Source organism: Bos taurus, chromosome 17 (assembly GCF_002263795.3).
Source record: "Bos taurus isolate L1 Dominette 01449 registration number 42190680 breed Hereford chromosome 17, ARS-UCD2.0, whole genome shotgun sequence".
NCBI lineage: Eukaryota > Metazoa > Chordata > Mammalia > Artiodactyla > Bovidae > Bos > Bos taurus.
In genome coordinates this window covers 18,384,223-18,411,799 of record NC_037344.1, presented here as the reverse complement: position 1 = coordinate 18,411,799, position 27,577 = coordinate 18,384,223, and the positions used below count along the sequence as shown (strand labels likewise).

Below are 27,577 nucleotides of genomic sequence, written 5' to 3'. Positions count from 1 at the left end.
TAATATATATACCCTAGAACATGAGCTGGGAAGGGCAGGAATTTTTGCTTTTTTTTTTTTTTTAATCTCAGCACTTAAACAGTGCCTGGTAAATTATACGTGCTCAGTTAATACTTGCTGAATATAGGAATGAATGAATGATCCCTAGCACGAAGTGTAAGTCCTCAATAAACATTGCTCAAAGAGAACTAAGCTGATATGGAAAATATTGGAACAGTCCCCATGTAACATAGATGGGAGAAAGGATAGACGTATTGCCGTACACAGAGTTTTCCATAGATTATGTTTTCTTTGATAACACTGCAATGTTCATGTGATGTTATATGTGTGCATGTTAATATATACTATTCATACATATAGATGTGAGTGAATAATAATAGAAGCACTAAAGATTTTCCAAATTTATTTAGAGTTCAAATTAAAACTCAAGAACCTAGATTTACATACATTAAAGAAAGGTAGAATTATAACAAAATTAACGTGAATGCAGGTTGTAAAGATAGCTCAATCTCTGTCACATAAAATTTAAATTCACAGATGAAATTCTTTAAGCTCTTTTCTGCTATGTCATACTCTGATCCCAGAGAGCAGAAAACTATTCAGACATGTAAAATCTCAAATCTCTCCATTCTGAAATCGATCAGTAGATAACAAAAACAAAAATCCTCAAGGCACAATACCATTTTCCAGAAAAGAAGCTTTTTTTTTTTTTTTCAATCTAAGGTTACTAAAACTACAAAAACACCTATCAGCCCCTCTACGGCATTTTTTTGCTGAGGTGTCAATCAGCATGAGATTAGCCTTGGGCTGAGGCGGCTTCAGAACCTGCACAGGCTTCTTCCTGTAAATCCTCCCCGGCAGAGGATTCTGACTCAACTGGAGAATTTTCTTCCAGTTCAGCACATTCACCAGGGCTTTCGTTCTCCGTTGTACCTTCAGCACTATCCACGGCAGCAGCTTCCTCCGGACCTGTGCTCGTGACCTCTGAGGTCGTCTCAGTGCTGACCTCTGTTGTCTCCACTGTCGCCGCGTCTGTCATCTCTGGCTTAGGTTCTGCACCGACCACCACGGTCTCCGAAGGAGCAGCCTCGGCGTCATCTGGACAGGGGGGAGCCTCTTTTCCGACCACAGCTGGAGCATCGGGAATATCTTCAGTAACCACCGGAGAGGCTTCCGTTGAAGATACTTCAGGGGCTTCTAAACTGGCTTCCTCAGCACCCACAAGGTTCTCTTTTTCACCTTTAAAATTTAGTCCATTAAAAAAAGTGTTAAAAGAGCACAGGAATACAGTGGACACTCTACAGTCATCTTAAAAGCTGAGTCAGGGAATTCCCTGGCAGCCCAAAGGTTAGGGCTCTGTATTTCCTACTACCAAGGGTGAGGGTTCCATTCCTGGTCAGGAAAGTAAAGTACCGCGTGTTATGCCTTGCCGCCAAAAAACAAAATTTTTAAATAAATATATAAAAATTAAAAACTGAGACAAATCAATAAGTACTGATACGAAATGGTCTTCAAGGCAGTCTGTTAAGTGGATAAGAGCAGTGTACACGTATGGTACTATTTGTGATAGGACGAAAGAAGGGTAAGATTAAATAAACCTAAACAGTTATATTTGTAAGGACTCTCCAGGAGGACACAAAGAAACTAGTGTTACTGGTTGCCTCTGGAGAGGAAAAATGGGGGATCTGATATTTTGCAAACCCTTTGGAACTCTTGAACTTTAAAAAATAATAATTTACATGTATTATTTATTCAAATACAGGTCATGAAAATAAACAGGCCATGTGTCATGTGCGGTAGCATGGGAAAATAACCAACTTACTGATGACTTTGAAGAGTCATTAATCTTCCCTCAACCTCAGTTTTGTCTCCTGTAAAATGGGTATATTAATAATATCTACCTAACAAAGTTATTGGGAGGATTGACTAAAATAATATATATGAAAACGGTTAAAACCAAGGAAATGCTATGGAAATGCTGTATTTTAGTATTATTATAGTCAACCATCTCATGATTATATTCAATATGTTTATTAATGATATTCTCTTTTTGTTCTCATGAAAAAAAGGTTAAAACTGGTGCAAAGAAGGTATTTTCCTTTTCCCTTAACAGTGATCATAGTATTTGATAATAATGACGTGATAGCTGAAATGGAAGAAACTATGATATAATGCAAGCACTTTAAGGCAAAAAGTATACATTAGGGTGAAAATACGAAGTTTCTCTTCTTACTAATTGCCATTTTATCAATCATCTGAACTGAGGGACTCAGTAGAGATGACTGACTCTACTAATGTCACTGCACACAGATGGTCTTAGCCAAAATTGAAACAAAATGAGTTTCATAACTTAAAAAAATAATGAGAGAAATGAAAGGTCAAGCTCATAGGCATGAATGGAAGCCTGAGTAGGGGAAAAGTAATGTCATCACACAAAGAAGTCAAAGATGCTGGTCAGCAGTTTAAATGTACAGTGTTTTCATTTACCAAGCGCACTCATCCAAAATGTCTTTAGGCTTTGGTTGGACTTTTCCTTTTTGAATGAACTCCTACCCACAGCCATTCTGGACTAAGTAAAGAAGCCAAAATCAAATAGTGTTCATCACTAGACTATGATGATGAAAATCAGTGCCTCAAGGAAAAGGAAAATAGTGAATTCACTTTACCTTGAGGTGGTTGTAACTCCGCTTTGGTTTTTTCTTTCAAATCTGTTACATGATCGCTGCGTTTGGCCTTCCCTGATGTGACTCTCTTGTAAGTCTGAAAGTGAATGTGTGCTTAAATTTATTTCTTGAGCAAGAAGGTTCACCATGCCAAGTTTAAAGGTATTTATGGTTCAAATAGGAAAAACCAATACACACTATCTATTCTTCTATTTCCCCTTTGGAAATCTTTTTCATTAAGTAGAATGTTTTCTAAAAATAAAGAGGGATTTCCCAGGTTGTCCAGTGGGTTAAGGCTCCACCCTTCCAATGCAGGGGCTGTACATTCTATCCCTGCTGGGGGAGCAAACAATCCATGTGCCTCACAGTCAAATTAAATTTAAAAAAGAAAAGAAAGAAATGCTCTGAGAGAGGTCAAAGATAACTGTAAACACACAAAGTAGATAAAGACAAAGAAGAAAATAATAAATTATGCTAGAGTAAAAATATTCTGATAGGCATTTAAAAATATCCCCTGGCATTCATCTCAGAGAAGCAGAAATTTATGTGCACACAAAAACCGGAACACACACATTCATGGTAGCTTTAATTGTAATAGCCAAAAAATTGGAAGCAGTCCAGAAGTCCTACACAGGCTGGTTGGTTACAGAGGCTGTGGTGTGCCCATGACATGGGATACTGCTCTGCCATAAAAGGGATGAACTATAGATAAAAGGAGTGAACTATCGGTACAGGAAACCATTCGGATGAATCTCCAGGTAAATCATGCTGAGTGAAAAAAGCTGGTCTCAAAAGGTTACATACCTTCAGACTCCATCTACTTAATGTTATTTGAGGGGTGGGTAACATTTTTGAAACGATAAGAAACATAGAAATAGAGGCTAGATTAGTGGTTGCCAGGAAGTAGGAGGAAGGGAGAAGAGAGCAGAAGGGAAGGAAGCACAATTACAAAAGACAACACTGGAGATCCTTGTGATGAAAGAATAGTTTTGTCTCTTGACTGTGGTGGTAAACACATGAATCTACACACGTGATAAAATTGCTTAGCACTAACTACATGCAGTTAAGTGTTCACACACACACATATGCAAACACATGCACAAGTGCATGTAAAGCTGGTGGAATCTGAATAAGGTCTGCAGATCGTACCAGTGTCAGTCTCCTGACTGTGATATTGTATTATAGTTAGGAGAGATGTGGCACAGGGGAAATGAGGTGAAAGGTATATAAGCTGTCTTGGTATTAGTTATTATAACTGCATATGAAACTCAATTCTCTCACAATAAGAAGTTTTCAAAAAACCTTCTAAAATGACAGACTTGTAGACCCCAGTGAAGATTTCTAGGGTTAGTCATTAAAAGCAGAACTATGACCTGCCATAGGTTACTTGCAAAACAGAATTGGGAATAAAGCTATCTTAACCTTAGATACACTGTACAGGCATCTTTTCATTTCCAATTCAAGCAGTAATCTCTGGCCTGTATTCATATTAGACAATGATATTTTAAAAATGAAAATCTCACTAGTTAGATAATATTGTTTGGATTATCTCAGCTTAAAAAATGTTAGTAGAGATTTCTCTTTTAGTGGTAGGATGATAAATTTTAAAAATTGTATATTTATATGTGGGGCTTCCCAGGTGGCTCAGTGGTAAAGAATCCGCCTGCAGTGCAGGAGACATGGGTTTGATTCCTGGATTGGGAAGATTGTCTGGAAAAGGAAATGGCAAGCCACTTCAGTATTCTTCCCTGGAAAATCCCATGAACGGGGGGAGCCTGGAGGGTTGGAAAAGAGTCTGAGCAACTAAACAAAAAAAACAAATTTATATGTAGCATTTTCTAAATTTCTAATAATCATAATCATTAATCTCATTAGAAGTTTTCCTATGCAAGTTACAAACCATTCTTGGCATGTTAAAATTAGACTATGAAAATGGAAAATGTATAAGCTCATGGTGAAAATGATGCAAAAGTGGCCCTTAAGCAACCCTTAGGGTTTGGTGAATTCTGATGTGAACCATCTGGCTTTGAAATACACAGAGCAAACATGATCAGCCAGAAAGAGAGTCAATATTTTTGTATAAAAGCAAGGAGTATTTTCCCAGTGGGGTGGAAGATCCTGACGGCTTACAGGACTAGTCTGCTGAGTCAGTTCTCAGTATTGTAAAGCTGAACCCGTGTCCAAGTTCACGGCCTGAAATGGCCATCTCAGCAGCAACATCCCAAGGACGTTAGTCTTATTGTTCAAGGGACTGAAACACAATTGAGTTGTCAAAGTAGAATCAAAGAGATGTAAGAATAGCTCACACTCATGTGTAACCGAGAGCATCTAGCTTTTTATTTATTTATTTTTTCATCTAGCTTTTAAAAATCTAACATAATCAAGCAGAGCAGAAGAAAGATCGATTAAAAGAGAGAGTCTCAGAGTTAGACTTTGGAAATAATTTCCAAATGACATTATACATTTATTAAATGTGAGCATTTAAAATCTACCACAGCTTTTAAAACCCAGTCTGGCATTTCGTTTTTCAAGATACCCAGACCTTGGACTTCCCTGGTGGCCCAGTAGCTAAGATGCTGACTTCCAATGCAGGGAGTGCAGATTCCACCTCTGGTTGAGGAACTAAGATTCCGTATGCCACTTGGGTGGCCAGAAGTAAATAAATAATTTTTTAAAAATATAGCTAGACTCTCAAAAAATTGAAGCGACCTGGGCCTTTCTCAGATTTTAAGAGGCTCTCATAGTAGAAGATTTTACTTGGAAATGAAAACGTGTTCTTGGCTACAGAACATCTGTAGATTCAATTTGGATTAAATCTAATACAGAATTTATTATTCTATATTAGAATAATATTATTCTAGTATAATAGAATAATATTATAAGAATACATGTTCTTGGAGTGCCTCACATTCTGTATTTCCTCCTGAAAGTAGCCTAAGATTCTTGGGAATTAAGGCTTCCATCATTCAAAATTAAAACTATATAATCTTAGAGGTGGAAAGGGACTTAGAGGTCATCGCCTTGTCCAATTTCCACTCCCACGGTCAGAAAACAAGCTCAGAAAGAGTTCTCACGAGTAGCCAGTTTCTAACCGTCCAGTGTACTCCTGCTTTTGTGAAGAAAGATTTAGCGGACTGGAGAGGTTTATGTCTGGCACTAGTACGCATAATTAGGGATGTGGCGACGTCCAGATGAAATTCAGTCTTCCAGCTTCCCACATAATCACATGACCTACTTTAATCTGTTTTATCCAGTGGCCTAGATATATCTGACTAGAGTAGCCGTGGGCAGTGAATTCAATATTAAGCAGTGGAAAGATGGTAAAAGCAAAGGAATCTACGTAAGAGTGAAAGCCGATTAGAGGACGACAATAATAAAAATGACATCTTTGAACTTTACTAGATTCTTGAGGCTTTCAAATTCCTGAAGATTAGAATATGCGTTTTGGATTCATTGTCTTCATAGTCCTACAAACTGCTTGTAATTAAGACTAAAAATCCCTTTATGTATATTTCTGTAGTGTCAAACCAAAATGTGATTTGTGTAGTCTTATGGTTTCTGAAGAATAATACTTATTCTACTTTTATTCATAATAAAGATTTGATTTCAATTTAGAAAGTTTATGACAAAATGAGGAATGATTCAATTTAATAGAATTATTATTATTATTTTGGCCATACTGCACAGTTTTCGGGATCTTAGTTCCCTGACCAAGGATTGAACTGTGCCCACAACTCTGAAAGTGCTGAGTCCTAACCACTGGACTGCTAGGAAATTCCCTGTTTCAGTTTCTTTTTTTTAGCTTCAAAATCATACTATTAAAAGCACTGTTTTATAGTGATTATGGGCAGGGAATGAATAAGGGAAACCAGGCAGGAAAACATTCTTTTGATGTTATATATGTGGGTATTTTGAATTTTTTTAAAAATATGGATAAATATTATTTTTAACAAAAAAATATAAAGCTAATAAAAACTATGGAGACAATAAAAAGATTGTGGGGAAAGAAGGAAGAATGACTACTGGGAGCACAGAGGATTTTTAGGGCAGGGTGACTGTATGCTACTGAAATGGTGAATGTGCATGTGTGCATGCTAAGTCGCTTCAGTCGTGTCCTACTCTTTGTGACCCCATGGACTGTAGCCCACCAGGCTCCTCTGTCCATGGGGATTCTCCAGGCAAGAATACTGGGGTGGGTTGCCATGCTCTGCTCCAGGGCATCTTCCCGACCCAGGGATCGAGTCTGCCTCTCCTGAGACTTCTGCATTGCAAGCAGATTCTTTACCGCTGAGCCACCAGGGAAGGCGTTATGGTGAATACATGTCATTACATCTTTGTCAAAATCCATATAATGTGCAACACTAAGAGTGCACTCTCACATAAATTGCTGCTAAGTCACTTCAGTCGTGTCCGACTCTGTGCGACCCCATAGGTGGCAGCCCACCAGGGCTCCCCTGTCCCTGGGATTCTCCAGGCAAGAACACTGGAGTGGGTTGCCATTTCCTTCTCCAATATAAATTGCAGACTTTAGTTAATAACAATGTATCAGTATTGACTCATCAGTTGTAAGAAACAGTAGCTCACTAACGGGAGGTTGTTGATAAGGAAAAGAGGGTCAGAGGGTTAAGGGGGGAATACAGGAATTCTCTGCACTTCCTGCTTATCTTTCTGTAAACCTTAAACTCGTCTTTAAAGTAAAGTCTATTAATTTTTTTAAAAGTTTCTCTCTCAAAACAGTTCTTGGTGAATGTTATTAATAGTACTTACCTCAAAGAATTGTTGTAGTTATTAAATGAGTCATGAGTCTGAAATATGGTCTCAAATGTCAGCCATTAGTACTACTAGTATTTATAATAACATTGTTTTTTACTGGAAGTCATCCATACTTTGTGGTATTAAACATTTTATACTCAAATTCCTTTTTCATAATCTTGTATATTCAATCACTCCTAGGTCCTGATGTTGACATTGTTTTGAGTTTTACCACAGGTTGTAAAATATATGAATTCTTGAACACCAAGGTTATTTAATCACTTACATAATATCCACCAGCACTGACTGTGACACCTACAACCAGATAATAGATCATATTTGATCCAGATGATCCAGGGAATTTGTTAGATGATATCCAGCGAAGAGATGCTAAGAAAACAAGTTTAAACACAGTTAGCTCCACCATGGGCACAACTATTTTAAATGATTACATAAAAAATTTTTTTCCCTCAGTGAGCATAGACTATATTAACATCAACTGATTTTAGCTTAAAGGAATACAGTATTACAAGGCAGGGCAATAATTCCACTTGACATTTTTCTCAATCTGATTTGATAATTACTTATGAAACCTGTCGTCTTGATGCTCAGCATCATGCTATTCTTAGGAGGAATGCAGGCGTGAGCAAGGAGAAATGACAAAAGCACTAAACAATTTTAACAGTCAAATGAAATACAGGTTAGCAAAAGAAATCCATTTATTATATATACTATACCACAGCATTCAATGGAAAAGGTTATTTTTTTAAATGAATTAAATAATTTGTGCTTAAAATTTTTGTGTTAAATAAAAATTTATGTTGAAATACAACATGTTTCTATAAATCTATAACACAAATGTAGACATAGAAACTTTTAATTCTTCTAATATAAAACCTTTAAAGGTGGGCAGATATAAACTTTTTAAAGACAAATGTTGCCAATAAGTGCATATCTAAAATAGAAGGGCAATTTTGTACAAACTAATAGAAATAGATAAGGTACTATATTACTCTACTTAAACATATTAACTGTGTAGTGCTAGAATTTGTATATACCGTATGCTGTGGAATTGAAATTTTTTATAATAAACTCAAAGCTAGAAGAAGCTGAAAGCCCAAATTCTCTATTTTAGAGATAAAAAAGTAGAGACATTTATTACTTATTTGACAAACACAGTTGGACAGTTATTATGTGTTTGTTAGAAGCATTAAGAGTGTAACTGAAGGGACCTCTCTGGCAGTCCAGTGGTTAAGACTCTGCACTTGCAACGCATAAAGTGTGGGTTCAGTCCCTGGTTGGGGAACTAGGATCCCACATGCCTTGAGGCACAACCAAAAATAAATAAATTAATTAAATAATCTTCACAAACATATGACTGTAAGCACAACACACGAGGTCCCTAGCCTCAAAGGAGAAGGAAAAGATGTAGAGACAAGAAATTGTAGGCAAATAACTGCAATGCAGTATGACAAGTGATGTAATAGATGAAATATGAAAGCCGAAGCAACAACAGCATGAAAATGCAGTGAAAAATGCAGTGAAAGAACTCAGCTAGCCGGCTCAATGTAACTGTCACAGTTGAAGAGACATGACCTAGCTTTGAGGGAAAGGAGGAGTTTGTCAGATAAATAAGGGGAGGGAAAATGGCGCTGGAGGCAGAAGGCAGAGCGTGTGCAAAAGCATGAGACCTGAGTGATGAGGAAAATGCAAAGTATTTTGATGTGACCTGACACAGAGAATAAGGGTGTGGGGACCAGGAAGAAGCTCTGATTTGCAGAAAGCAAATCTTAAGACATCTTCACAAACTACAAATCTCTGTAGTAGCAGAACTGGAAAGATTTTGTATATATGTTCTTAGTTTGGATATAAATGATCATTGCTTAGAAAAAACCATTTTTTTCCACAAATGTGCCCAGAGAGGCTATGGTAAGAAGTTATGTCTTTGACATATAGTGGAGCTTTTGTTAGTTTAAAAATACATCTTTTATTAAATAGGGAATATGTAGCTTTCATAGTCAGCAACCAGGCATAAATATCATAAAGGTTTTTTTAATAGGGAGAAATAGAGAAAATTACAAACGTTTAAGTAAAGACAAATACAAATACAATTATGACAAAGATATTCAAGTGAGCAGTAAAATTGGAAATAAATATTCAGCAAGGATTAGATAAATTTTAGCATATTCATAATGTGAAACATAAATATTTTATTTTTTGCAGAAGATGATATGAGAAAATATTTACAATATATTAAGTGAAAAGTTACAGCAAAGTAATCTTTATAGGACTATTCCAGATTTGTGGAAGCAATGTACAAAAGAAAAAAATGCAGGGAGAAAAAAAGGTGTGGAACACTGTGTATACTAAAATACAAATTAACAGTGGTATTCACTTAGTGATAGGATTTATCAGCGACTTCTATTTTGCCTTTCTGAGTTTTTCCAGTGATTTACTATAAACCTAATTTATTTCCTCATTAAAATTTTACATTTTTTAAAGCAAAAACCAGAGAACAAAATTTGATGAGGCACAGTAAAAATTTTATCCTTCAATAAACTGAATCAACTACATTTTTCATCAAAGTTCAAAGAACCAATAAAAGGTTAATGCTCACGACCAAAGCCAAATTTTCAGTCAATAACAGTTCTGAAAATACTGAAATAAAAAAAGTAATTAGGTGAAAATGAGATAAAGTACTGGTCTTTTTTTGTAGTACTGCTACAACCAGTATTGCTAACCTATTTAGAATTTTTAAATTGCTTTTCTTTTGCCCCAAGTAATTATCTGAAATATGTGTAGCTACCAAAAAAAAAAAAAAAAGATATATATGCTTGTCCGTGTGAGATAACGCGAAAGGCCACGGTCAGGGGGCTCATGTGTCTCCCCCGTTATCTTCAGAAATTTCAAATGAATGGTTTCCTCTTATTTCACCAGCGAAAAACCTGCTCTATATTACTCGGCATAAAGATCAAGGAAAACGAAGTCTCCTTATTTCTGTTAATGGAGGCAATTTCTTCCCAGGAGCATTTTAAGAGGAAAAATAATGCTACTTAGGCAGACCTTGCTTCCCTCCCACTATCACTAACCACCACCACAGGCTTAATCAAAGTGAGGGGAGGGTGTGTGGAAATGGGCCACGGAATTTTCCGCCGGAGTCTTTCTCTTTCCACTCTCCCCGACTCCAACGCACGAATAATGCTAAAGCCTTAGGAGAGAGGCAAAGTGAAGGGAGAACTAAGAATTTTCCATGAGGTTGTCTAAGAGCCGGAGCCCCAATCAGGGACAGAAACGACAGGGGAGATGGATGGGGACTAGGAATGAGCCGGCCGGGGCAGAAGTTCTCCGGCAGCGAGGACCTGGGCCCAGGGTCGCCGGCTGCCCGGGAAAGATGCTTTCAGTGCTCACACTTAAGCATCTGCGATGTCCCAGGCCCTATGCTAGGCGCTTTCGTACGTGTCAATTTTTCTTTAATAAGCTTCCAACTCTCACTGCCACTTCACTTCTAGGAAATACGTCCCTTTCCCCATGTTTTAGAAAATCTACGGGTGACAGGTCCAGGGGCGCCGCAGTCGAACAGCCAGAAGGTGCGACGAAGCCGCTTCCTCAGCGGGGATGCCGCGGCCCGCGCGGGCCGAATCCTGGCCAAATCTGGAGTTTATTTCTCAAGAGCACTTACCCAATTTCTACTGGACCGACACTGCCTCCCGCAACCCGCATGGCCCGCAGATTTGTGACCATCTGCCCACCATACCTCTGCTTCCTCGTAAAGATGGAGAACGCCTTGGTCCCTATCAGTGGGAAGCTATGCCTACGTTAGCCAGGCAGTTTTCTAAGCGCTTCTAACTACATAATAATTCATTAAAACTCACAACAATTGTTGTCCATTTACCAGTTGAGAAAACTGAAGTTAAATCACTTGCCCAAGATCAAGATTCGAACTCAGGAAATCTAGTCCGGATTCAGAAGCCCGCGCTGGAAAGGTTCCCTACTTCCAAGATCTCCAATAATTTCCCGGCCATTCTCCCCTCTCTCTCCCGCATCAACCTCAGGCTTCTGCTGCCCGGGGATGGATTTGACCCATCAAGGGCAGACGGGTACTGGGGGCGCCCGCGCAATCTGTGCGCGAGGCACCTGTCCTCAGGCTTGGACGCCGGGAGAGGATCCCCGGTCGTCACCTGGGACTCACCGTCTTTCCGGAGCGGCGCGGGGCCTGGGGGCGCCCTCAGTGGGAGCGCCAGGGTCTTGGAGACCGCCCGGCGGAGGTACATCGCGCCAGCTGCTAGCAGCGAAGCAGCCTCTCTAGCCCTAAGCCGGCTGCGGGGCTGCGAGCCCCGCCCCGGGGAGGGGCGCCGACCCCTGCCCGCCCCGCCCGGGCGGTCTCTGGGGATGGGCATAGGGGTTGGTCTTCTGCACCTTCCTCCCTCAACCCAATCTCCAGACTCTGTTGCTTTTTCCTGGGCCTGAGAACTCAGCTGACGGCGGCACCTCAGAATCGGGATAGGGAAACGTGAAGTCGCTGTCATCTGCCTGCCCACTGCTTTATCTTCCACTCGGAGTGGACTGGAAATGTTTCGGACCTCGCATCTGGAATAAGACAGACATGACTGATCATGCCCCATGAAATCGGAACCCACTTTATCTCATGTACTCCACTAGCTTTCCTAGGAGTGGAAAGGGTAGCTGCAAGCTCCCAGGAGACGAATCAAAGAGATAGCCTCAGCATTCCACTGGTGCTCTGGGTGATGTTCAGAATCCTAAGAAAATTCTCGAGTAATGGCTGAATCTCTAGGCAATTCATTATTACAATGACTTTTAAATATAATCTCCAAAAGTGCTGCATATTCCTCTATGGGATGTGAAACTGCTGCTGCTGCTGCTAAGTCGCTTCAGTCGTGTCCGACTCTGTGCGACCCCATGGACAGCAAGCAGCCCGCCAGGCTCCTCTGTCCACGGGATTTTCCAGGCAAGAATTCTGGAGTGGTTGCCATTTCCTTCTCCGGGATGTCAAACTAGTATTTCCAAATCAATTAAAAACACTAATTAGACTTTTCCTCCAAATTTCAATTACTTCCCTCATTGTGTCTGCAAGCATCTGTCATAATATGAATACTGAAACTAGTAATTTATGCTTGTAACGTTTCTTAAATGATTAATCTCTGGGACTTCCCTGAAATGATCAACCTTTGAAAGGGACCATTTCCTACTGTAATAACCCCTTATGTATGTTTGGCATTTGACAGTTTACAAAGCACTTTCACATAATTTTCTCCTTTAATTTTCATTTCGCCCCTCTGAGGAAGGTGGCAATTATTCCATTTAGCAAACAACCCGGTGGTGACTTTTTAAGGACATGAACATGGTCCTTCTAGTTTCAAGTTCTCTGGGCGTATTACAGGCAAAATATTTGCTCATTTGCTATGCAAATAACTAAACATTCCTCAGAGGTTCTAGTTTTAACCCAATTGTAACAATATTTAATATACTCTCATTTAACGAGTACAAGCCAATGATCAGAACTGGTTTTTTTATTTTTGATGCTCAGAATAATGAGCTATTCCTAGCGACTAAATTTTTTTTTTTTTTTTTAAATCCATGGGATTTTCCAGGCAATAGTACTGGAGTGGATTGCCATTTCCTTCTCCACGACTAAATCTTAAGAGCAATTAGGCAAGCTGTTAATGAAAGGTCTAATTTAGACTTCCAAGCCTGGAAGATGGGGCTAGACCCAGACCATCCACCAAGAAGTTAGGTAGTCCTGAACTATAACAAAATGCAGATTAGTACACTTGCTACCTTTGGCCAGCATCAAGCGCACATCCTGGAATGAACCGCCAGCAGAGAGAACAGACTGACAAATAGAATCAAATCAGTGGGGAGAGTTCCTAACCATTTCCAATTTGGTGCTTCTGGATTAAAAAAAAAAAAAAAATCTGTCTCATTCTTTCTTTGGCCTACGTAGGTCTGAATTTTCAAAGTTTCCAGGGAGAGGAAATAGTCAAAGGCAGTAAATGCATTTAAATAAATTAATGTGGGGGTGGGGGGGAGAATACCAGGCAATTCCCTGGCAGTCCAGTGGTTAGGACTAGGCTCTTTCACTGTCTGGGGGCCTGGGTTCAATCCAGGGTCAGGGAACTAAGATATTTCAAGAGGGGTGACATGGTCAAAAAAAGAAAAAGAACTAGTGTATACATTATACTGGTATTTAGTGTACTGGCAGCTCCCCTAAAACAGGATTCTCTCTGAGTAAACACCTGTAAATGGTAATGGCTCCCAGAACGCTGTTCTAGACCTCTCCCTTCGGAATTCCAATGTAGACTCAGGGTCTCAGTATAGGCTGAGCTTCTCTGGATCATCCCCAGGTTCCACAGCAGCCACCTGCTATCAGTCACTCACACTGTCTATCAGGATCTATTAGAATGCCTACAACATACGTGTTCTAGATGCTGAGGACTGCTTATAATCTATTTAACAAATATTTACCAAGTATCTTATCACTGGTGTTCCGGGGCGTTCTTCAACGAACAAGATATGATTTCTGGTACCGCTCACAGTTTCAGGTTACAGAGACATGGAAGCAACATTTTTTCTCAGCAGTGGCTGCCAAGCCTCCCATTAATGGGGGTCAATGATCACAAAGATCTCTCTGCCCAGATATCAATAATAAATGTAAAAGAGCGCTGGTTAGAGCCAAACTTGTTTAAACAATGCAAACCAACTAATTCGAACAATACAAAAATAACTCACATGTATGTGCTGTGTTTTGCTCAGTCGCTCAGTCGTGTCTCTTTGCAACCCAATGGACTGTAGCTTGCCAGGCTCCTCTGTCCATGGGAATTCTCCAGGCAAGAATACTGGAGTGGATTGCTATGCTCTCCTCCAGTGTATCTTCCCAACCCAGGGATGAAACCAGGTGTCCTACATTGCAGGCAGATTCTTTTAACCTCTGAGCCACCAGGGAAGCCCAAGAATACTGGAGTGAGTCATCTATCCTGTCTTCAGGGGAACTTCCCCACCTAGGAATCAAACCAGGGTCTCCTGCATTGCAGGCGGATTCTTTACCAGCTGAGCTACTAGGGAAGCCCAACTCACATGTATATCGGGCTTTAAAATTTTTCCCAACATGTTGTCACATCTGTACTTTGTCCTCTACACAAGCCTAAGGAGTAGGTGGAGGAATGTTGATTATCCTTGTATTACACATGAAAAAAATCAAGGTAGTATAACACTGTCATTAATAGTCTGAGTTTGGGAGTCACATACCTGTTCTAATTTACTGGTCTGAGTAAAATGTGGGTAATTCCTTTACTCATAGGGTTTTGGGAAGCACAAAAGCATATTAGGTATAAAACGTGCTCAGCCAGTTGGGGGAGGCAGTGCTAGCTTCTGACTTCCAGACTAAACTGAAGCTCAAGTTTCCCTTACAATGTTCTGAAGCCGCTCAGTGTGCATATGACAGGATCCATTATATTCCACCATCTCATCATATGGTAAAGTCCAGTGGGGAGTTTATTGTGTCCTCTATGTTGGATGTGGCCATTCTAGCTGAGAGGCAAGAACTGTGATAAACAGTGCCACTTCTCCAGATCCCTTTTCATCTTAGCTTTAAGCTTGTGCCTCTTGGATCAAAGGGAATTTGCTATCTACTCTACTGCTCTTGATGCTGGGAGGGATTGGGGGCAGGAGGAGAAGGGGACGACAGAGGATGAGATGGCTGGACGGCGTCACCGACTCAACGGACATACGTTCGGGTAAACTCTGGGAGTTGGTGATGGACAGGGAGGCCTGGCGTGCTGCGATTCATGGGGTCGCAGAGTTGGACACAACTGAGCAACTGAACTACTGCTCTTGTAGGATATGTGGCTTTCCATTTTGATGCCAGCCTCTTTTCACATCTTGATGAAATACTTCCCAAGAGAGGACATGCCTGTGGGTTGTCAAATTCACTCTATATAGCAAGCTGTTTCTCCAGAACCCCAAGAGAATTTTAACAGTAAGTCTTTGCCACAGATGACTCTGTAAGGCTCAGACAAGTTTCCCAGCTGTTAGTCACATTGTTTATAATGCTGCCCTTGAGCACATCCTTGACATTTTTTCTTGGTCTTGTTGGGAAAACAAGAATCTAGGGATGGAGTTAAATTGGTTTGTCTAATGATTTCCGCCTAATTGTGATTGTTGACAAAGATGATATTAACTTTGAAAACATACTGTACAAATCATCTACTGACAATATTAATACTTATTCAAGGCTTAAGTTCCATATAATTAATGGCAATTTTCAAAGACTGACTTTCTAGACTCCATAGAAAGCTAGAAACAGCTTTGTTTTTCTTAATATTAAATCCCTAGGCTATAACTTGTACTTTCAACAGATCAATATGGATATAAGGTGAAACAATTTAGAATATAGGGGGACTTCCCTGGTGGTGGACTTCCGTGCTCCCAAAGCAGGGGGTGGGGGGTGGGTTCAATCCCTGGTCAGGGAACTAGATCCCACCTGCTGCAATTAAAGATGCTGCATGCCACAGCTAAGACTCCTGTGCAGCCAAATAAATACTTAAAAAAAAAGTATCTAAGGTGACAAATTGGCAAGCAATTGAGAAGGTGCTGATTAGCACCCTTTTAATGGCCTAAAATATTTCAATAAAATGGAGAAAGGGTAATCAAGATGGCAATTTTTCTTGGAGGTTCCTCAGCATTCCTCTCATCTATTCACTTTCTCTTCTGTAGTAAAAGAAACAAGACATTCCCTACTATTTCCATATTATTTTCCTAAGGCTACCAAAACGAACTGCTACAAAGTTGGATGGTTTAAAACAACAAAATTTATTCTCTCACTGTTCTGGAGGTTAGGAGTCTGAAATCAAGGCACGAAACCTGTAGGCAAGAATCCTCTCTTGCCTCTTCCAGCTCCTGATGTTTACCAGTCATCCTTGCTTTGCAGACGCATCACTCCAATCTCTGCCTCCCTCATTTAAGGTTATATTCTCTGCCTCTTTTCTTCTTAGAAATATTATCAGTCATATTGGATTAAGGATCCATTTTACAAAGGGCTTCCCTGATGGCTCAGTGGATAAAGGATCCTCCTGCAACGCAGGAGACACAGGAAACGTAGGTTCAATTCCTGGGTAGGCAAAGTCCTGCAGAGAAGGAAATGGCAACCCACTCCAGTATTCTTGCCTGAAAGATTCCATGGACAGAGGAGCCTGGTGGATACAACTAAGCACACAGGCTACTCCAGTACACTCATCTGCACATCTCTATGTCCAAACAAGGTAGCATTCTGAGATACTGGGGGTCAGGACTTCACTTAGCTTTTTGCGGCCAAAACATAACCCACAACGTCTTAAAACTAAGCTCATAAAGCTTTTTTTCTATTGCAACTTAAGAAAATAATTTAAATGACTATCTCACAGATACTAAATCTGGAAAAAAAAAAAAAAAGGTCTGATTCTGACTCTAAAAACTTGACAGCATTGGACATATGATTTTGCCTGCATCTTCTTTTTTATGGAAGCTCTTTTATGTTATTGCTAAAGGAACTGTCATTTGGCCAAGTTTCTCTTAGGTATTTAGTATCAAAACGATTCTTGTTCAGTTCAGCTTCTCTCTTAAACTGAGGTGTAAACCCAGGGGCTACTGACTGTGGCCTTCTCTTTAGAATGTGAATTGGGGAAGAGACGGTCTGTGTGCAAAGGCAATAAAGCAGATATACAGAGAGCAGAGCCAACACCAAAAGTCTGGATGACATTTGAGTTCCAGGCCTCAATTATTCCTGGGCACAGGTGCATGCCTGTTAAGGGGGTCTTAGAGTCATTCTGTAGCCTCTTAACTATGTGGCACAACTCTAGGACATGTTACTCAGAATCCACACCTCTACCGTCCAATACTCCAGCCACCAGCCCCATGTGGCTATTTAAAAGAATTAAAATGAAATAAACACTCAGTATCACATGGAAGTAGGGGCTACTGCACTGGGTAGCACAGACAGAACACTTCCATCGCTGCAGAAGCTTCTTTTGGACAGCCGCAGTCTCCATGATGACTCTCCATGTGGTTACACTGGCACAATCAAGATCAAAGCCCACGCAGGGTAGCAATATTTTCAAGGCCTGACATATAGTAGATTCTGCTTATTACAGCTGTATTTTATTTTCAACTGAGGCCATCAGCTTCCAGAATTTAAAGTGTCAGAGTTTTGTTTCCTTTAGGGATGTGAATTTTAAGTGTTTCTTTTAAAGTTCTTTGAATTGGGAGTTGGTACCGACTTCTTGGTCCAATACTGTGTGACAATAATAGTTTCCTACTGCTGCTGTTAACAAGCTTAGTGGTTTAAAACAACAAAAATGTATCATCTTCTATTTCTGTAGGTGAGAAATCCAACATGGGTCTCACTGGGCTAAAATCAAGGTGTTAGCAAGGCTGAGTTCCTTTCTGGAGGCTCCAGGGGAGTTCTTTGCCTTCTCCATTCCTTGGCTCTCTTCCCTTTTCAAAGCTAGCCACAGCTGACTGAATCCTTCTCCAATCACATTACTCTGACACACTCTGGTGCCTCCCTCTTCCACTTATAAGGACCCTTGTGATTACATCGGGTCCAGCCAGATAATCCAGGATAATCTATCTGTATGTCTGATTAGCAAATTTAATTCCATATGCCACTTTAATTCCCTTTTGCCATATAACCTAACATATTCACAAACTCCAGGGAATAGTACATGGTCATCTTTAAGGATCCATTATTCTACTTTCCATTAATGCTGGGCAAATGACTTTTTGCCTCTGGTTTTTGCACATGTAAAATTATGAAATTGGTCTATATGACCCCTAAGGTCCTTTCCACTTCTACCAGCTAAAACTCTGAACTGACAAATAGTTACTATTATATTTGGTCTTTCCCTGAACTTGGATTAAATACTTTTTCTGAAATACTTTAACTGTGAATTTATGTTTGGAAGTAACTTCCAAAGACATTGAGCCACCAATCTCCCAGAATAAGTGCTGGCCAGAGCCCCAAACACACACAAAGCCAATGAAACTTTCTATTTAACATCAGAATGGAGTGAAATGGCATATAAAGAAGTTTTAACTGATTCATAAGAAAGGGCTCTGATGAGGGATAAATGAGGTGTTTGTTAATTTGTGTCTATTAACTTCCATCAACCCTGCTCCCTCACTTTTTGAATTAGTCTGCTATTCACTGGATGAAATTCATGTTAGCAAAAAGAGGCCACAAACTCTGTGTGGCCATATAGGTGTAAAAACTGTTACCCAAACAAAAATCATCCAAATTCAAGGAATTGGAGTCAGAAGAAACTCTTTTTGAGAGGATTCACCTTCACTTTCTCCTCTAGAAGAAAACAATATTTGGGTTCTTTTGTATTTTAGACAATAGAATAGGAGTGGCTCTACCACCCTAATCACTAAAGAATGAATGCTTTGATTAGAAATTAAAAGTTGATATAAGGAGTAAATCCTCCAGCAGTGACTTTTTTAAAATCTATATCCTTAAGTTTTCTTACCAATGTGTCCTTAATTATCATTGACCCTATTATCAGATGGCATGTTCGACATTAAAATACTTTTAATAATTTACCTTAGAATTGACATTCTATACATTGTCACAATATACATAATCTGAAGAATACAGAAGTATTTTTAATTTAATCATGTAAAACACAAATGCTGACTTGACATATATTCACACGTAATTCTTTCTCTCACGTTTACAACTCAACAGATTCGTGAATCCAGAGGAACTGCTATAATCACTTTACGGAACACACCTATAATGAAAAAAAGAAAAGAAAGCTATAGCATTAACCAGCAGAAATAATATTAAAATTAGACCATTTTGAATAATTCATCTTATAGCAGCAGGGGAAGTTTAAAAACCAAATCCACAAAAAATATCAACTCCTCATTTTTATCTAAGTTTTAGCAAAAAACTTTTTTTTCATCCCAACTACAGGAGTAGCAAAAGCATCTGGTTTCAATTTAAATACCTATTTCATATTTATCTTGACTGGTTGACTGAAGCAGTGAAATAGCAAGGTGATAAATACATTAGTGATTACTATTTTATTATCCAGCAGATCTAAGTTATCTAGTTTAATCAACCTAATCCATGAAAGCTGAGATTTAGAAGAGTGCCTTTTCCTTTTACAAAAGGCTCAATACAGGATTTCTTTAAAAAGCTTTTTAGAAATATGGCATCCATATACATAGCTAGGTTTTATTACGAATTGTCCAACTAGGTATTAGCTGTAGTGACAATCATAAAGAAATCATCATGCAGTTAAAATTTAACAATTGAATGCCCTGTTTTCATCAAATTTTATACTCAAGTGTGGTATATGACAAAGACATAGTAAGAAAGTCGTATACAAGCAATGGTAACTTGTCCTAAGTGCTAGAAAGGCACTGTGTACAGCACTATTAGATTTAAGAAAATATGATTTCGGTTTTACTCTTAAGCACAACTTCCTTTGAATGCAGTCAAAGCAAAATGGTTAAAAATGACTATGCTAAGAGATATCTGAATCAGGTACTAAAAATTTATAAATTTTTCAAAGACAGGAATATAGGTGCTGAAAAGTATAAACCTGATAAAATAACAAGCAAAACACATTTAAAGAGGTCAAATTATCTTGCATCATCTGTTCATCCTATAAAATTGTATACTTACTGTTTTAGTATTTCAAAAGTTTATTCCAACCCATTTCTTCTTTTATACTCTAAAACATCTTCGTTATGTTGTTTGATGAGCTAAAAGTAGGTAACAGTTAAAATCAGAAATGTAATTTTCCTGGCAACTTAAAAGAAGGAAACCAACAGTTGATATTTATATTTCACAAGAGAAATGAGGACACATTAAAAGAATTACAACTATTCTAGTTAAAAATAAAAGGTTAAGGGATAAAAAAGTCCCAAAACAATGAATGATATATACTTGTTCACCACAATCTGACATACTAATTTGAGAAGGCAACCCTCCAAAGTTTAAATCCAACTTCTGCAAAAAAAATTACTTCATTCAGTGGGTAATTAATGGACTGGAATGCCTTACCACAGCGGGGCCACACCAACATGACAAAGCAGAACTCGGTTATTAAATGAGGTTGGTGGATGTGTATTATACTTCTAACCTTAGAAGTTTCATACTGTGAGTGAGTGACCAACCTGCACTCCCCAATTATATACGTGTTAGTTAGATGTCATGGAGGGCAGCCACTTTCTCAGAATAACTGTCTGACGGATTATGCAACTGGAACAATGCCTTGATACAGGGTGATGTTTGTTGCAACGATTCATTACCAATCAGCGCTCTCAGCAACATGTTTCTTTTTTAGGAAACTTTAAGAAGATACAAAATTACATTATAGTAAACATTATTTAAAAAGGATTGTTGTTGTTTAGTCACTAAGTCTTGTCTGACCCCATGGTCTGTAGCCCAGCCAGGCTCCTCTGTTCATGGCATTTCCTAGGCAAGAAAACTGGAGTGGGTTGCCATTTCCTTCTCCATTAAAAAAGGATTAGTTACTATTATTAAATTGTAAGTGACTTTCAGTATCTTTTACTCCTTTCTATGTCAAAGAGCTGAATCACTTTAATGAAAAAAATCCCAAATACAGGTCTAGGAGTTGAAGGTGGGCAGCAGTGGAGAAAATTTCAAAACCATTAGCCACAAAACAAAAAATTTAAATCTAACGGAGCATCAATACTTTAAGTCAACTATTAAAAAACTTATCTATAGAGAGACACAATTTCACAGTGGTCTACTGTGTAGCTCTGTAGTTAGAGAGAACTGGGTTCAGCAAATTAATTTCTCCAAGTGTTTTCTTCATCCATAAAAGGTCAATAATAATAGTGCTACCACATAGTGTTGTCTTTGGAAAAGATTATTAAGTTTTCATAGGTAAATCATTTGGCATACTGTAAACAAAAAGTACTTCCCTTGTGGCTCAGACAGTAAAGCGTCTGCCTACAATGCAGGAGCCCCAGGTTCAATCCCTGGGTCGGGAAGGTCCTCTAGAGAAGGAAATGGCAATCCACTCCAAAAACTCTTGCCTGGAAAATCCCATGGATGGAGGAGCATGGTAGGCTACAGTCCGTGGGGTCGCAAAGAGTCGGACACAACTGAGCGACTTCACTTCAAACAAAAAGGTATATTTCCAACAATGTATTTACACTGCTAAAATCTTATGTCTAACAAATTTAATGGGATTTAATTTGTATTAGTTGTTCAGTTGCTAGGTCGTGTCTGACTCTTTGTGAACCCACGGACTGCAGCATGCCAGGCTCCCCTGTCCTTCACTATCTTCCAGAGTTTGCTCAAATTCAAATCCATTAAGTTGGTGGTGCCATACAATCATCTCATCCTCTGTTGCCCCCTTCTTCTTCACTTACAATCCGACCCTATGGCATCTGAAAAAAGTGCCTTCATAAAACCTCAACCTGTCTCCATCTTCATTAAGAAATAAAGGATAAATAATATGTAGTAAAACTGCCATTCACAAAACCATGCAGAGGAACAATGACATGTTTCATCCTGGTTACACTTAAAAATTTTTTTGTTTTATATTTGATTAACAATGATGTGTTACAGGTGTACAGCAAAGTGATTCAGTTATACAAGTATCTATTCTTTTTCAAATTCTTTTCCTATTTATGTTATTATAGAATACTGAGCCGAGTTCTCCGTGCTATAGGGTAGGTTCTTGCTGCTTACCTATTTTAAATATAGTAGTGTGTACCTGCCTCTGAAATCGTAACATTTTTAAGTCCTTAGGATTTCCCTCATGGAGAAATAGGTTGGATTGGCACGATTGAAGGGAGTAAGTACTTACATAGATCCACAAAAAAACGGAGGTGCCCAAGGTCAAGCCAACTTTCAGCCAGTTGGGACTGCCATGTGGCGGTTCCTGAATGTAGAACTTTGACCGAGATGAAGCTGAAAGGGGACAGAAAGGCTCTCCAAATCTGTAACTTATCGCCTTGTACGAATAAACCTGCCATTTAAATGCGTATAATCGCATTTCATTCCCCCTTCTACTTTCTCATTTAAACAGCCACGGAGAGGTTCAGAGAGGTCGAGTGACTCTCCCTGGGCCTCCGGCTGGGCCAGACCGTGGCCTCTGTCGTCCAGGACACCTTCAAACCCTCTATATTGGCTTTTGCGAACCCTCAGACGACTCGGAAGCGCCCACGGAAGGGTTCCCCTTTCCCCCGTCTGTAGGAGGAGGGACTCTAAGTCCATTCGCACAGACCCAGTAAGGTCGGGGACACTGGGAGCCGAGAATCGCGGGTGGAGGCAGGGGTGGGCTCCGGGACGAGGGTCGGCGAAGGTCACTGCAGGACAAGCCCGGGCGCAGTCCCCTCCTGCCCTCGCACGGCTGGGCTCACCCTGGGAGCCGCAGGCTGAAAGCTCGGGCGGGCCTGCTCGAGGAAGGACACTTACAGACACTCGGGAACCTAGCCGGGGCCAGCAGCTTCCAGAATGGCCGCAACAACGCGGACGGCGCCATCTTGCCTGGCTTCCTGGGCTCCGCCTCCTCCAGCCGCGCAGCTCCCGGGGCCGACGTTGGGCCGAGCGCCCCCTGGCGGGTGGAGGCGAGAAACTGTGTGGCTCGGAGGCCACGCTGCATGGGCGCCTAACCCTGAGAATTGCAGATAAGGCCAGGTACCTTTAGACCCTTGTCCTCAGTTCTCATTCTGTGAAGTGGGGTTAGGAAGAGGATGACTGCAAGGCAGGAGGGGATAGGGGAGAAGGTAGTTTAGCCAGTTCTCTGTCCTCTGAGAGTTTATTTCAGACCCCCACCCTAGGGATTTACCAAAACCTTCCTACGTGAGCTTCCCTGGTAGCTCAGATGGTAAAGCGTCTGCCTACAATGCAGGAGACCTGGGTTTGATCCCTGGGTCGGGAAGATCTCCTGGAGAAGGCAATGGCAACCCACTCCAGTCTCTTGCCTGGAAAATCCCATGGATGGAGGAGTATAGTCCATGGGGTCGCAAAGAGTCGGACATGACTGAGCAACTTCACTGCACTTCCTATGTGAACCAGATAAGTGAAAATGAAGGTGTGTTGAATCAGTTTGATTGATTTTGGTGTTCCAGGAACTGTGCATTAATCCATCATATGATTTATAGGCATCATGAACAGTATGAAAAGGCAAAATGATAGGATACTGAGAGAAAAACTCCCCAGGTCAGTAGGTGCCCAATATGCTACTGGAGATCAGTGGAGAAATAACTCCAGAAAGAATGAAGGGATGGAGCCAAAGCAAAAAGAACACCCAGCTGTGGGTGTGACTGGTGATAGAAGCAAGGTCCAATGATGTAAAGAGCAATATTGCATAGGAACCTGGAATGTCAGGTCCATGAATCAAGGCAAATTGGAAGTGGTCAAACAAGAGATGGCAAGAGTGAATGTTGACATTCTAGGAATCAGTGAACTGAAATGGACTGGAATGGGTGAATTTAACTCAGATGACCATTATATCTACTACTGTGGGCAGGAATCCCTCAGAAGAAATGGAGTGGCCATCATGGTCAACAAAAGAGTCCAAAATGCAGTACTTGGATGCAATCTCAAAAATGACAGAATGATCTCTGTTCGTTTCCAAGGCAACCCATTCAATATCACAGTAATCCAAGTCTATGCCCCAACCAGTAATGCTGAAGAAGCTGAAGCTGAACGGTTCTATGAAGACCTACAAGACCTTTTAGAACTAACACCCAAAAAAGATGTTTTCATTATAGGGGACTGGAATGCAAAAGTAGGAAGTCAAGAAACACCTGGAGTAACAGGCAAATTTGGCCTTGGAATACGGAATGAAGCAGGGCAAAGACTAACAGAGTTTTGCCAAGAAAATGCAGTGGTCATAACAAACACCCTCTTCCAACAACACAAGAGAAGACTCTATACATGGACATCACCAAATGGTCAACACCGAAATCAGATTGATTATATATATTCTTTGCAGCCAAAGATGGAGAAGCTCTATACAGTCAGCAAAAACAAGACCAGGAGCTGACTGTGGCTCAGACCATGAACTCCTTATTGCCAAATTCAGATTGAAATTGAAGAAAGTAGGGAAAACCACTAGATCATTCAGGTATGTGGCACCCCACTCCAGTACTCTTGCCTGGAAAATCCCATGGATGGAGGAGCCTGGAAGGCTGCAGTCCATGGGATCGCTGAGGGTCGAACATGACTGAGCGACTTCACTTTCACTTTTCACTTTCGTGCATTGGAGAAGGAAATGGCAACCCACTCCAGTGTTCTTGCCGGGAGAATCCCAGGGATGGGGAAGCCTGGTGGGCTGCCGTCTATGAGATCACACAGAGTCGGACACGACTGAAGTGACTTAGCAATAGCAATAGCAATTCAGGTATGACCTAAATCAAATCCCTTATGATTATACAGTGGAAGTGAGAAATAGATTTAAGGGCCTAGATCTGATAGATAGAGTGCCTGATGAACTATGGAATGAGGTCTGTGACATTGTACAGGAGACAGGGATCAAGACCATCCCCATGGAAAAAAAATGCAAAAAAGCAAAATGGCTGTCTGGGGAGGCCTTACAAATAGCTATGAAAAGAAGAGAAGCGAAAAGCAAAGGAGAAAAGGAAAGATATAAACATCTGAATGCAGAGTTTCAAAGAATAGCAAGATGAGATAAGAAAGCCTTCTTCAGCGATCAATGCAAAGATATAGAGGAAAACAACAGAATGGGAAAGACTAGAGATCTCTTCAAGAAAATCAGAGATATCAAGGGAACATTTCATGCAAAGATGGGCTCAATAAAGGACAGAAATGGTATGGCCCTAACAGAAGCAGAAGATATTAAGAAGAGATGGCAAGAATACACAGAAGAACTGTACAAAAAAGAGCTTCACGACCCAGATAATTACGATGGTGTGATCACTGACCTAGAGCCAGACATCCTGGAATGTGAAGTCAAGTGGGCCTTAGAAAGCATCAGTACGAACAAAGCTAGTGGAGGTGATGGAATTCCAGTGGAGCTATTCCAAATCCTGAAAGATGATGCTGTGAAAGTGCTGCACTCAATATACCAGCAAATTTGGAAAACTCGGCAGTGGCCACAGGACTGGAAAAGGTCAGTTTTCATTCCAATCCCAAAGAAAGGCAATGCCAAAGAATGCTCAAACTACCGCACAATTGCACTCATCTCACATGCTAGGAAAGTAATGCTCAAAATTCTCCAAGCCAGGCTTCAGCAATATGTGAACCGTGAACTTCCTGATGTGCAAGCTGGATTTAGAAAAGGCAGAGGAACCAGAGATCAAATTGCCAACATCTGCTGGATCATGGAAAAAGCAAGAGAGCTCCAGAAAAACATCTATTTCTGCTTTATTGACTATGCCAAAGCCGTTGACTGTGTGGATCACAATAAACTGTGGAAAATTCTGAAAGAGATGGGAATACCAGACCACCTGACCTGCCTCTTGAGAAACCTATGTGCAGGTCAGGAAGCAACAGTTAGAACTGGACATGGAACAACAGACTGGTTCCAAATAGGAAAAGGAGTACATCAAGGCTGTATATTGTCACCCTGTTTATTTAACTTATATGCAGAGTACATCATGAGAAACACTGGACTGGAAGAAACACAAGCTGGAATCAAGATTGCCGGGAGAAATATCAATAACCTCAGATATGCAGATGACACCACCCTTATGACAGAAAGTGAAGAGGAACTAAAGGGCCTCTTGATGAAAGTGAAAGTGGAGAGTGAAAAAGTTGGCTTAAAGCTCAACATTCAGAAAACGAAGATCATGGCATCCGGTCCCATCACTTCATGGGAAATAGATGGGGAAACAGTGTCAGACTTTTATTTTTCTGGGCTCCAAGATCACTACAGATGGTGACTGCAGCCATGAAATTAAAAGACGCTTACTCCTTGGAAGGAAAGTTATGACTAACCTAGATAGCATATTCAAAAGCAGAGACATTGCCAACAAAGATTCGTCTAGTCAAGGCTATGGTTTTTCCTGTGGTCATGTATGGATGTGAGAGTTGGACTGTGAAGAAGGCTGAGCGCCGAAGAATTGATGCTTTTGAACTGTGGTGCTGGAGAAGACTGTTGACAGTTCCTTGGACTGCAAGGAGATCCAACCAGTACATTCTGAAGGAGATCAGCCCTGGGATTTCTTTGGAAGGAATGATGCTAAAGCTGAAACTCCAATACTTTGACCACCTCATGCAAAGAGTTGACTCATTGGAAAAGACTCTGATGCTGGGAGGGGTTGGGGGCAGGAGGAAAAGGGGACGACAGAGGATGAGATGGCTGGATGGCGTCACTGACTCGATGGACGTGAGTCTGAGTGAACTCTGGGAGTTGGTGATGGACAGGGAGGCCTGGCGTGCTGTGATTCATGGGGTCGCAAAGAGTCAGACACGACTGAGCGACTGATCTGATCTGATCTGATGTGATCATATACATGGTCTCATTTCACCTTCACAGCAGTCACATAACACGCTGTGGTTATTCTCAATTTATAGATGAAGCTCAAAGAAGACAAGCTATTTATCCAAGGTGACCTATTATGGACTGCAGCCTCCCAGGCTCCTCCGTCCATGGGATTTTCCAGGCAAGGGTACTGGAGTGGGTAGCCTATCCCTTCTCCAGGGGATCTTCCCGATCAGGGATTGAACCTGGGTCTCCCTCATTGCAGGCAGACGCTTTACCCTCTAAGCCACCATGGAAGCCCTGACCTATTATTATACCTTACATTTGAGAGGACCTCTTACAGTTCCCAGAGTTTGTTTATACGCAGTAGCATAGTAAATCCTCACAACCCTGTGAGGAAAAGAGAATCCTAATAGTTTAGAAGTGCCCTGATCAATTCAAGATCATACTTTCGGGGAAACAGGGACTCTTAGACTGAGGTTTTTAGGCTCCAGATCTATCCTCCTCACCCTACCTAACAGGTTTAAACAGTCCCCTGAGGCCAAGAGCTGCAGAGCAGGCTCAAAGAGCCAAGTTCAAAGAGTCATTCTAAATGATTTTGAAGCAGATTAAACTCTATGCCTCAGTTTTATATCTGTAACAGAACACCTACGCTATAGGTCCCTGGGAAGCTTACAACATACCTGGGAGTTGTAAACAACTTGCTTTTGCTGATCTCTTATGGCGACC

The 27,577-nt window shown here is 40.5% G+C and overlaps 2 protein-coding genes across 2 annotated transcripts; both read right to left on the bottom strand.

The window, feature by feature from the left end:
* Positions 1 to 386: 386 nt before the first annotated feature.
* Positions 387 to 11,762, bottom strand: MGARP (mitochondria localized glutamic acid rich protein). Its single transcript, NM_001166611.1, has 4 exons — positions 11,605 to 11,762; positions 7,702 to 7,805; positions 2,667 to 2,760; positions 387 to 1,239 (listed from the first exon to the last, which is right to left on the bottom strand). The coding sequence occupies exons 1-4, from the start codon at positions 11,684 to 11,686 to the stop codon at positions 797 to 799; spliced, it is 723 nt and encodes a 240-aa protein (NP_001160083.1). The 5' UTR covers positions 11,687 to 11,762; the 3' UTR covers positions 387 to 796.
* Positions 11,763 to 19,050: 7,288 nt separating this feature from the next.
* NDUFC1 (NADH:ubiquinone oxidoreductase subunit C1) lies at positions 19,051 to 22,957 on the bottom strand. The gene is made up of 4 exons (NM_174564.2): positions 22,873 to 22,957; positions 22,262 to 22,365; positions 20,101 to 20,180; positions 19,051 to 19,198 (listed from the first exon to the last, which is right to left on the bottom strand). The coding sequence occupies exons 1-3, from the start codon at positions 22,937 to 22,939 to the stop codon at positions 20,121 to 20,123; spliced, it is 231 nt and encodes a 76-aa protein (NP_776989.1). The 5' UTR covers positions 22,940 to 22,957; the 3' UTR covers positions 19,051 to 19,198; positions 20,101 to 20,120.
* Between the last annotated feature and the right edge of the window lie 4,620 nt (positions 22,958 to 27,577).